The sequence below is a fragment of the Leptodactylus fuscus genome, chromosome 8 (genome assembly GCF_031893055.1).
Source record: "Leptodactylus fuscus isolate aLepFus1 chromosome 8, aLepFus1.hap2, whole genome shotgun sequence".
NCBI classification, from domain to species: Eukaryota; Metazoa; Chordata; class Amphibia; order Anura; family Leptodactylidae; genus Leptodactylus; species Leptodactylus fuscus.
The window spans coordinates 40469201-40481219 of NC_134272.1; the positions used below are offsets into that span (position 1 = coordinate 40469201).

A 12019-nucleotide genomic window follows, 5' to 3' on the forward strand; every position below is an offset into this window, starting at 1 on the left:
AAGGTGATGGTACGATGGCTAGGGGGCAGTGCAACTTCCAAGAGTGGGTCTAGCCAAAAGAAACGAGGAGTGGATAGGAAAACACAGCCCAAAGATGGAACGGGAGCATTGAAGGAAAAAACAAAAGAAAAAACACTGCAGTTGATAGGCAGATGAGTAGGAGTGCAGAATCTGGGAGAAGAGATGCATGCAGGAGCACTGGGTAACTCCAAGACATGCAGGCAAAAGAGGTATAAGCAGAGCTCTGTGTGTGTGTGTGGAAGTAAATGGGGGGCAAAGAGCTGAGTGAGTGACTGTATTACAGCTGACACTCCTGCAATGGCCAGGATTGGAGAGGATTCTCATCTTGACCACTTAACCCTTGTGTTGCCATGGTCAATAGCAATCACAACAGCCAAGTGGTTAGACAGTGAGGGGAATTCATTTGCTAATTCGTCAGCATCCCAAAATGGGTTGCTAGGGGAAAAACATCAAATAGTATTTTAATAACAGTTTACCTCCAGATATTACAAACCTTGAACAGAAAAAGCCAGATCAGCAACAGAACTGTGATGCCAATGCCGAGATGAATATGTGTAATCTTTTTTAGAGTTAAAATTTCTCCTATAAAGAACGAAGAACCAGAAATAAGAATGTATATTATGATTCATAGCCAATTTTGTCAAAATAGAAAAAATCATCTGCTAATAAAAAAAGAAAAAAAAAAAAAAGAGGCAATTAAACAGATCTTCAAGTAGATTATTCAACATTGAAAAGTTAATTTTAATTTATTTTCATTCAAAACATTCAGCTATAAAAATCTACAGGAGATCCTGTGGATGGAGGAAACGGGAAATAGCCACGAGGAACCTGACCACACGGCAGGGGTCAGAATGGAAAAGGACCATGGATTTGGCAGCATAAAAGCATTTCTACTAAGGCCTGCAAGTAAGGCCCGAGGTGCCAGTGCAGTTGATACCCTAAAGAAGTACCGTATATCCTCGAGTATAAGCCGACCCGAATATAAGCAGAGCCCCTAATTTTACCACAAAACACATAAGAGTTACTGATATGTGGGACATATGGAGGTAATAATTAGGTATCTTCATAATTAAGGTCCTTCATTGGTACCTTCATGTGTCTCACATATTAGTAACCCTTATATGAGGCACACAGGGGTTAATATGAGGGACATGATGGGGTTAACCGTTATTAATGCGAGTTACTCAAACTAAATTAATAGCCCCAAATGCCTGACATTAATAGGCAGAGTAACTAAAGGAAGGTCCCTGTGTGTGTCACTTACTGTAGCTTCCTCTCCTCCATAGACAGACATCTTCCATAAGACACAATGAATCCTGGCCACTCATCTGCAGGGTAGATGCTAAATCCTAGTGTGCTGAAGGACCTCTGATGACGTCATGACCATGTGATCGGACTCTGGTGTGGGCGGAGCTACTAGGATTTAGACTCAACCTTATCTGCAGATGTTACATACTAGTGGCTACAGGACCTTTGAGGACATCAGTCACGTGACCTCATGACAAGCCAATCACAGAGCAGTAGTACTAAAGGACCTCCCCCTTCCAGTTTTCTGTGCTCCGTGGACCCTGACTCATGTATAAGCCAAGAAGAGCTTTTTCAGCATGAAAAATGTGCTGAAAAAGTCGGCTTATACTTGAGTATATACGGTAACCCAATTTAAATAAGCTAGTCCTTTAGGTACTCATCTAGGGGTGCTGTGAGCATTTTGATCCCACAGGCTTTTTCACAAATGGTACTGCACAGTAAACGATACAGAAGGTGAATTGCAATTTTCGAATCCTTTGTGCAATTCCAGTGCCTGACATATTAGGCCCACTTTGTGTCATCAGAGACTCGCGCTTGTAAAACTATTAACTGGGCAATCCCGGGTACAAAACAAGGTGTGTGTGTGTGTGTGTGTGTGTGTGTGTAAGAAGGAAAGGAGAACTGCTTTATTTATCTTTTGGCGTAAAGATTTAGAGGGACTTTCGGGACACCATGTTTTTGCAGAGCCCCGAAGGTGTCATTAAATTGGAATTCACCAAGAAGTGACCCCATTTTGTAGGGGCAATTATAGGTTCTCTACAAATGTGATATGGCGCCCAAAAACCAATAATCTGTGCGCCAAAAGCACATAGTGCCCCTACATATCTTGCACCATTCTGTGTGTCCAAACTGCAGTTTATGCCCAAATGTATGACACTGTGTACCCAAGATAACATACTTAATGCCATATGTGGGTATAAACTGCTGTTTGGATACACCAGTGTCATACATGTGGGCTTAAACTGCAGAGTGGGCAAACAGCAGGGCACAGAAAGGAGGGAGCCCTATGTGACTTCAGGAGCGCAGATTCAGATGTTTGTGATCTGGACGCCTCTAAGATGGCAGAAAAGTGAGTGACCTAATTTTAAGTACTGCACCCCTCAAAGAATTTATCAAGGGGTGCAGTGAGCATTAGTATCCCATGCACAGCGGAAGGTGAACAGCGAATATGTAAGTTGTGCGGAGTGTATTGGGAACACCAAATTCCCTACTATATCCACAGTAGCTCCTATGATTGAGGGGAGTCATTTCTGGTTTTTTTTCCATTGTAGGCTCTAAATTTGGTTTATACCCTGAAATAAGCTCGCACATCTTATACATTCCATTCCTGCAGCAACCAGATTTGTCTTAATGATTTGGCGATTTTTGGGGATTTTGTCTTCACATTGTACAAGCTATATTTTCTTTATGTGATAGTGATGTAGCCATATAAGGGCTTGTGTTTGCGGGTGAGATGCATTTTGTAATGACATCATTGTTGGGTGCCTATAACTTACAGAATTAAAGGGGTTGTCCCATCACAAGGATCCTATCTATACTGCTGGTTAATGTGGATGTAAGACTTTTCCTAAATACATTGCTTCAGCAAAGCTGCTTTGTTTGTGCACTAACTTACTTTATTCAATTCATTGTTGACACAGCCCTTGACTTATCTGCTCAAAAGTCAAGTGATGTACCTGCCTGCTGTCAGGGGGGGAGGGAGGAGGGGCTAAGTGCACAGGAGAGAGTCTGTGTTTTAGCTATTCCTGTGTCTACACCATGTGACCTAGTTCCCTGCTATCAGATAGATCATTTCTGAACTGTCTTCTGTTCTCCCAGTTATCAGGCTAGCTAACTCATTTGTGTTCATTATGGCAGAGACAGGCAGTGTCTGTATGTAACACAGAATGGAGTTGCTGCTGCCTGTACTCCATAGTCCAATATGGGTGGGCGGAGCTACACACAAATTTAGGGGCGGAGCTAAATGACAGGTTGCATGTGAAACCCCCGCCCACCAAATGATGCAAGAAACCAGGAAGAAAGAAGATTTTACAGCAGTGAAGATTGCCGCGTATGTGACGTGGGAATACCCTTTACATTTAACTTTTTGTGGTTGATTACAAAAGAAAAAAAATTCTGGCATTGCGTTTTACCTCTTAAATTTTTTGCCATGCAGGGTACTGTACAAGTGACATATTACCTTTATTCTGCAGGCTGGTATGATTACGGCAGTACTTCATTTATATTTTTTTTATGAGACACTTATTTTGCAGAACAAAAACCTATTTGGTGACATCAGTAATTCAATCATTTTTGAATTGCCATCATCTCAGAGGTGTAACCTTTTTATTTTTCAGTCTACAGAGTTGATTAAGGGCTTATTGTGTGATTTATTGGTACTGTTTACATGTACATGGGTACATGTGATTTTTGATTTCCTTTTATAGCATATTTTGTAGGAAGAGATGATGAAAAATCATTACTCCCAGTGTGTTTTTTAAATTTTTTTTCCCCAACATTCACAGTGTAGGTTAAAATATAGTTTCAGTTATATTATAGGTTGTTACGGATGCGGCAATACCAAATATGCATTTTTTTTACTAGATTTTATTTTTATAATTCATTTGAAGTAGGAAAAGGTTATTTTTGGGCTTCATAGATTTAGTAATTCTTTTCACACACTAATTTTTTTGGACTTTTTTTTTATGTCCCTTTAGGACAGCTGAAACAGCGATGCTCCGATCACTGGTTCAGTATTATAGACTGAAATACACGAGCATACAAGTGTATTGCAGTCTATGAAGGAAATCAGCCTATACAGATGAATAGACTGACTTCCTGAGGTCCTGGCAGGATTAACCACTTCAGTACCGGGCCAATTTGTGGTCCAGGACCAGACACATTTTAGGTTTATTTTGTATGTGCGGTTTTGGAGGTCTGTAAAATTTTTCTCGTATGTCTTAGTCAACTAATTTTTGCGTCTTTTTTCGGGGACACATAGGGCTTTATTTTTATGTTATTTTTATTTTCAAATGTGTTTTTTTTTTTTTTATATCTAGGAAAATATAAACAAAATAGGAGGGAAATTGTGTCTGGTTTTCAATTTATAATTTTTTTTTTTATTTAATAACACAAAGTGTCACTGAAAAACTTTATAATATAGTTTTTCCTCTCCGTTATGGTAATTTTTATTTTGTATGGTGTCGTCGGGGGTGGGGCTATAACCTTTAATAACGGCGTTTTATTAGCGTATTATTTATTTACATTTTTTGCAAACTTTTTTTTTTTTTATTATATTTTTATTTATTTATTTTTTTCCAGATAAGTCTCCCCATAAGGTGATAAGAGACCTTTGGAGACATCTTATCACTTTTTTTTTTGTACTTGAGGCTGATTTCTCCTATAACTGGGGCTGCTACATTTAACCTCAGTTACAGGAGAAATACAGACTCCTGCACACTGTATACACAGTATACAGAGCTGATCTGGGGTCCTGTAGGACCCAGCAGCTCTGGCAGGACACTGCTCCCAGCGGATCACGTGTCTGCCGGGTCAGAGGGCAGCTGATTTATGGCTGCGTCCATAGCCGTGTATACAGCTCATTGAGCGCTGTATACACAGTGATCGAGATAGCAGAGGAGGTAATAAATCCTCCCTGCTATCTCTCTGGGAGCTCCGGCTGAAGTTACAGCCGGCTCCTAGTGAAAGCAGCTACACGATCTCTGTGCAGCTGCTGTGTTCTGGCTGGACGTACAGGTACGTCCTGTCAGAACTAGGCAACCACTTCCCGGACGTATATAGTCTATGGGCGGTCCGGAAGTAGTTAACCAGATAACTGGGGCCCAGGCAGCCCAGGTTCACTGGCCAGATTCCAGGCTTAAAATAATGGATATCGGTATCCAAGCAGTTAAGACACCCGATTGGAGCAGAGCTGCGGATGAGTGTGAACTTAATGCATAGTGTGACGTCATAGTATGGTGCAGACCGAGAAGGGGTTAAAACAGCTAACAGATGGTTCCATTACTTTCAATGTCTGTCAGTGAGGGCTATTCAAATGACCAATATTTTGAGCATTTGTGGTCACGAAGCATCAAAACATAGGTGATGCTTTATTTTCACAGATCTCTCCATACACTGTAAGGCATAAGGGATTAAAAGAAAATAAATTTACCCCCTTTCTTTCTTTTGAGGTTTTCTTTAAATGCTTACCATAGTCTTATCCGGCCATCTGTGTGCCCTGTAGCAATACAATCTTCAGTAGGATGACAGGTGACTACAGTAAATGTATTGTTTGCTCCCTTTTTACTTGTAGAACTTAATTTGAAACTTGTAAAAAAAAAAAAAAAAAAAAAAACACAATGTTACATATTAACAAAATAAGGGGAAAAAAAAAAAAAGAAAAAAAAAAAAAGGGCGGGAAGTGGAGGGAATATTCTGTCACCAGAACCCAGCATATCATCCCAGATATATAGATAAGTCATCTGCATCAAGTAGTGTTATCCTCTTTGTAAATCAGTGTCTCTTTTGCTGAGATATATACTCAAAGAGTTTACTGCATAGTGACATAAGAAAAAAGAAAACTATATCTACAATGGAGGCACAGATACACAATGAGATAACATAATACTCCGGGATTTGAAGAGACCCCGGAATATAACAGCAGTTTTGTTTCAGAAGTGTTCAGCCCGAAATCACCAGGTGAACCTCAAGACAAGCCTCTCATCAGGTTAAAAAAAATACCACAGCCTTACTTACGCTCCCACCGACAGTCACGTCTAGCTTCAGTTTCAGATAAGGGCTGTAGGCATGTTGCTCTCCATCAATGGGCTTCACTATCTGCTACCGCCAACTGCCGCTTCCCACTGCCCCTGCTAGTTCAAAGACATTTCTCTCTTCTGCCTCAGCACACAGTACTAAGGGGGCGTTCACACTACCGTTGGTGTCCATCTGCAGTGTCCGTTGCTACTGTCCGTTCAAGATTTTAGCAACGGACACTAGCTGTGTCCGTTACAATTTCCATTCATTTCAATGGGATTTCATCTGGTGTCCGTTTGTGTCCTTAAGGGTCCGTTAACAACCATGTCCGTTTTTTCAAGCGGACAGAGAAATCACACATGCAGGATTTTTTTGTCCATTTGAAAAAAAACGGACAGAAAGTGTCCGTTTTTTATTTAACATTGAGGTCTATGGGCAACGGACATATAACGGACAGTAACTGATGGCCATCAGTTACAGTCCGTTATTTTCTGTCCGTTTATTTTCTGCACATGCTCAGAAAGAATAAACAGCAAAAAAAACCAAAACGGACAGTATAAAAAACGGACACTAACTGATACTAATGTGTCCGTTTTTTTTAACTGATCCATTAAATGGATCAGTTAAAAAAACGGACACATTAACATCAGTTAGCATCAGTTAGTGTCCGTTATGATAGGTGTCCGTTTTTTCTCTTTTAAACGGACACCTTCATAACGGACACCAACGGTAGTGTGAACGCCCCCTAACTGTACTGTGGAAGAGAAAGACGTCAACTAGAGGGGGCGGAGCTGGGGCAGCAGCAGATAGCTAAGCCCATTGAGAAAAAGCAACACCAGTAAAAGCTCTTATCAGCTCATTTGCATAAGGATTTTTACAAGAATGGAGCATCGGTTCTAATTGAGAAATACATCACTGTAAACAGCCTTACAAGGTACTGTGATTAGTTTAGTTTATATGTCAATTGTGTGCTTACAGATTCCAATTAAAGGCATTCTATCATTAGAATCCTTTTTTCAGGCAGAGCCGACTGCGCATATCTGTTCGGCCATCTTACTGTGGCCGCTTACACGAACGTACTGTTCCTGATGGCAGAGCCGACTGCACACACATGGAATTTAAATTCCAAACGTAGACTCGACAGAAGAAGACTACACGAAGGACGCGGTGGAGAGGTGTGGCTGCAGATGATTGAGGTATCACTGGAGAGTCTTCAGGCAGCACAGATGCCTGCTGTGCTGTTTGAGCACCAAGGAAAGAGGGGGCGGGGGGGACAAAAGTTGCATATTAAAGGGATTCTACCATTAAAAACCTTTTTTCTGTGGATAACACGTCAGAATAGCCTTTAGAAAGGCTATTCGTCTCTTACCTTTAGATGGGATCTCCGCCACGCCGTTCCTTAGAAATACCGTTTTTTACCGGTATGTAAATTAGTTCTCTGGCAGCGATTGGGGCAGGCCCCAGCATTGAAAATGCAATGAGGGCGTCCCCACTGCTGCTCAAGAACAGTATCCTGCGCCACCTCTATATCTTCTGCTGCATCCTTCCCTTCTTTCTTCGGCTGCGTCACCTCTGTCGGCTCTGACACTAGTAGAGCCGACTGCGCATGCGCGCAATTGCGGCCTCAGAACTATGGCCGCGCATGCGCAGTCAGCTCTACTAGTGTCAGAGCCGACAGAGGTGACACCGAAGAAAGATGGGGAGGATTCAGCAGAAGATAGAGGCGGCGCAGGATCCTGTTCTCGAACAGCAGTGGGGACGCTCTCATCGCATTTTCAGCACTGGGCCCGTTCCCATCGCTGCCAGAGAACTAATTTACATACCGGTAAAAAAAAATGGTATTTCTAAGGAATGGCGCGGCGGAGATCCCATCTAAAGGTAAGAGACGAATAGCCTTTCTAAAGGCTATTCCGACGTGTTATCCACAGAAAAAAGGTTTTTAATGGTAGAATCCCTTTAAACGAGTCTGAATTTTTTTTTTTTTTTTTTTTTTATAACACCGGTGCATTATGGCTGGTTTTCCGTGCCAGGACTCCAGTCACAAAATGTCCACTTTACATGGTTTTATCCACCGTAGGTTGGTAGGTCAGTTAGCTCAATCTGGCTACTCAGTATGTGGCCATAATTTGCTGTTCCAGAGCTGGATCTCAGTAGCCAGTAGTGTCCCAGTATCCAGAATCACCAAGTGCAGAGGATGCAAATGAAACTGAGTGAAAGGCATGACCACAAAGGTCGAAACCACTGTGCCCTATGACCTGCATGAAGAAATTAAGGGTGCAGGTAGATTTCCTCCAAAAACAGAACACACTGGACCAGAGAAAATCTTGAACTCTGGGACGAGGACCATGCCCTGGTTCATGTCTAAGATCATGACCAGGAACTCCCTGTGTTGAGAAGGCTCGAAACAAGACGTTTCCATGTTGACGAGCCAACTAAACCTGCAAAGAAAGGTCCAATCCACAAAATGGTCAGATTGTCTGGATTGGAGGTAGAATTTCCAAGCAGGCTGTCCTAGTATGGAATCACAGTGCCACCTATGAAACAGAGGATGGCCTTGAAAACTGCAGTCACCTTGGTATATACCGGAGGGAGGGCAGCAGCTAGTCAGAAGGGAATAGCAACAAACTGGAAAGGTTGCAAAACAAAGAAAAAACGCTAATAGCACAGCACAATGGGAATATGAAAATAAGCACATCAGATGTGGATGGACGAAGAGAAATTTGCTTGTATCCAGGAATGCAAACACGCAAAAATGGAAGGGACTCCATGCAGAACCTGAAGACACGCATGAACCTGTTGAGCAGCCCTCAAGTCCAGAATGGGACAAAGGGAGCCGTTCTTCTTAGAAACAGAGAATAGGCTGGGAAAGAGGCCCTGAAAAAGCTAAAACACGGAAATGGGACGATGACTCCCTGCCAATGGAGAGAAGAAGGCCTGGAGAAAAGCGGCCCCTCGAGCGGGAGAAAAAGACAAATTGGAATCTATGGAGTAACCCGTAGACACAATTCCTCAGTCGTCGCTGATTCTGGCAAACCAAAACTCCAGGAAGTAGAGCCAGACATCCCTTCACCCAAGAGTCCCCGAGTGGTGGAAAGACCTCTATGTAGGGGAGGCCTAGGAAGCAAAGGGTCTGAAGAATTAGGTGCAGGAACTGCTAGGCAGTATGAAAAGAACCTTCACCAACATATGGCTACTTTGATCGGGAGTCGCCAAAGGCAGTCCCCCAAAGCGAGAGGTGTAGCCACAAAAGTAGCAAAAAAAAACCCACTGAAGACAGCAAGATGCTTGGCATTCAGGACACCTCTAGGAAAGGAGAGAGTCTTTCTCTCCGTGGCCTCAGAGATTCTTGAAGGCCTTGCTAAAAGATCAGTCCAGATAATCCGGGCAAAAAGGAAGGGCCACTACCGCCTTTGGTGGCGAACTAAGCTTTCATTGAACTTATCTTAAAATGTGTGGCGAATAGCCACTGTGTAGGTGGCCACCTTGGAAGATTGCCGAGCTGCCTCCAAAGAGGTACAAGTACTTTCAGACTGTCTGACTTGGATATCAGCTGCTGGCTGTCCTGAAGGGAAGCTTCATATGAAGATACGCCTGGAACAGTTGGAGGAGGCTTTTCCTTTAGTCCAGAAAAACAGGCCTTGCTTAACCAAGAGGCAGCGAAGGAAGGCTGCAGGGAGGAACCAGCTGCCATGAAAACTAAAGAGAGACCCCTTCCATGCCCGAGAGATCACTAAGAGAGGAGGAGTCCGCTAAAAGCAGGATAGTAGCCTTAGAGAGCCTATCTATCACGGGGACCACCACGGAGGCTCCAAAATGTGGCAACACACTGAGAAGGCGCACTCGGCACACTGATAACAACCCTCGCTGGCGGCACAACTGGAGATCCCTCTTTCTCGCCTATTATGTTGTGCATCTCATCGGATACCCTCCTCACAGGAAGGGAAAAGGAACATCCGAATTCCTGATAGAAGACAGCGGATGGTCCGGGTGAATTTTAAACTTCACATTGAGTGCTGCGTTTCTTTTACATTTGTGCCATGGAGATTATCTCCTTCCACAGAGATCCCTGTCAGGACTTGAACCCAGAGACTTCAGTGTCCCAATCCGTAGCTCTTCCAAGTGAACTATTCAGCCCCTTTTGTGAACAGATGTCTTCCTGAGGTGCAATATCAAGATCCTCAAAGGTCTGAAGAGAGTCTCTGACTGCACGTTTGTCAACCTGATAAGCTCCCATATAGCAGCAGATATAGATGTGCTTAGCTGATGCTTTGGGTCGGACTCAGAGGTGCCTCCAGAGAAGGAGACCCATCAGAGGGAGTCAGGGTTCCGCCTGTTAGGGCCTGAGCTCACAGCTTCTCACCATCAGGGGAGTACAATGATCTGTAGGAAGGCTTCCTGGTCCTTTTGCAGGGACAACTCCTGGAGTTGGAACGGGAACTATAAAAATGCCCAGGAGGATCCCTACATGTTACTGACAGAGCAGCAATCTGGGATGACAGCCGTCCCAAAAATTCCACTACAGACTGGATAAGTCTGGTAAGGTCACCCATAGCCCGGGAGACAGAGAAAGAGAACGTCCAATCCAGAGATCGCTGAACTGGAGAGGGATCGGGAGGATCCTGAACTGTCTGAAGCGGAAGACCGAGAGAGCATATGGGCTTTTTTTCTTTTTATTACAGTGGGCACATATATAACGTGGCAAAACCAGAGACCGCCGAGGGACATGTTGGATCCTCACCACTGTCCCCAAGGGACATGGTGGAGGGGAACCAGGGAAAATAGGGGTAACCCAGGTATATGTGGATAGGACCAAGCATGAGCTCAGATAAATTGGATTAAAAACACACTACCATATCTAGCCTGGATTAATGTGGTGGGGTAGCCAAAGGTGGCCATTTTGTTAATATTTTACCGCCTCAAACCAATTGGTTTAGGGATTTAAGTACTATTTTTAGATAATTATCAATAAACATTAAGTTTTAGCTGCCTTCACAATTTTCTATTTCTTTTTAGATATCTTTGAAGCAACCTACCTTCATTTAATTGATTTGTTACTCAAAATCCAATTCAGGAAAACAAACTGAAGATTAAAGGGGATCTATCATTGGGAAAAGTAATTTTTAACTAAGCACATACTTGCATAGCCTTTAGAAAGGCTATTCCACACATACCTTTTTGTATGTAAATCGCCTCAGTAGTTTTTGAATGAGACAGTTTTTATTTATACGCTAATTAGCACAGGCAGTTCTCAGCGAGCACTCCTCTATCTGCTGTGTATGAGAGCAGGGAGATGAATCAGCAGTAGCCTGTGCTGTACACACAGGAGAGAGACAGTGCTCGATGAGACTTCCAGGGTGCATTAGCATATGAATAAAAACGGGCTCATTCAAAAAAACTACTGAGGCTATTTACATACAAAAATGTGTGGAATAGCCTTTCTAAAGGCTATGCAAGTGTGTGCTTAGTTAAAAAATGACTTCCCAAAGATAGAGCCCCTTTAAATTTGAGAGACTGAAGGAGGGGGGGGGGGGGAGACAAAAACAAAACACACATACCACAGAGCAGATGTCAGATTAAAAAAAAAACCTTACCTAAATAACTTTTCATTTTTGATGTAATAGACAAAGAGGCATAGCCCTTTCACTGTAACAATATACTCGCCCTTTAAAAGAAAATGAAAAAAAAAAAGAAATTATAACGTTACTTATATTTAAGTTTTGTAACATATTACTGTAAAGCAGGCCATACACGAGACAGCTGTTGAGCAAAAGCCTGTTCAAGTAACAGCTAAGGGCTCGTTCACATCTGCGCACCGGTTCGAGATCTTTCTGGAGTTTTGGGTTCATTTGGATGGATTATTCATCAATGAGGAACAGCTCCATCATCATCATCACTACTACTATCATTCTACCTCTTGAACTCTCAATCCTGGGCATCAAAATTTTTAATATAAAGG

The 12019-nt window shown here is 42.7% G+C and overlaps 1 protein-coding gene across 1 annotated transcript in view; it reads right to left on the reverse strand.

Annotated features, from left to right (window-relative positions):
- WDR75 (WD repeat domain 75) overlaps positions 1-12019 on the reverse strand; it is a 54691-nt gene that overhangs the window by 29957 nt on the left and 12715 nt on the right. Inside the window, exons 6-8 of the mRNA XM_075285127.1 lie at positions 11655-11725; positions 5518-5634; positions 515-603 (exon numbers count right to left, since the gene is read on the reverse strand). Of these exons, the coding sequence (XP_075141228.1) occupies positions 515-603; positions 5518-5634; positions 11655-11725 (277 nt within the window). The remainder of the gene's footprint in view (positions 1-514; positions 604-5517; positions 5635-11654; positions 11726-12019) is intronic.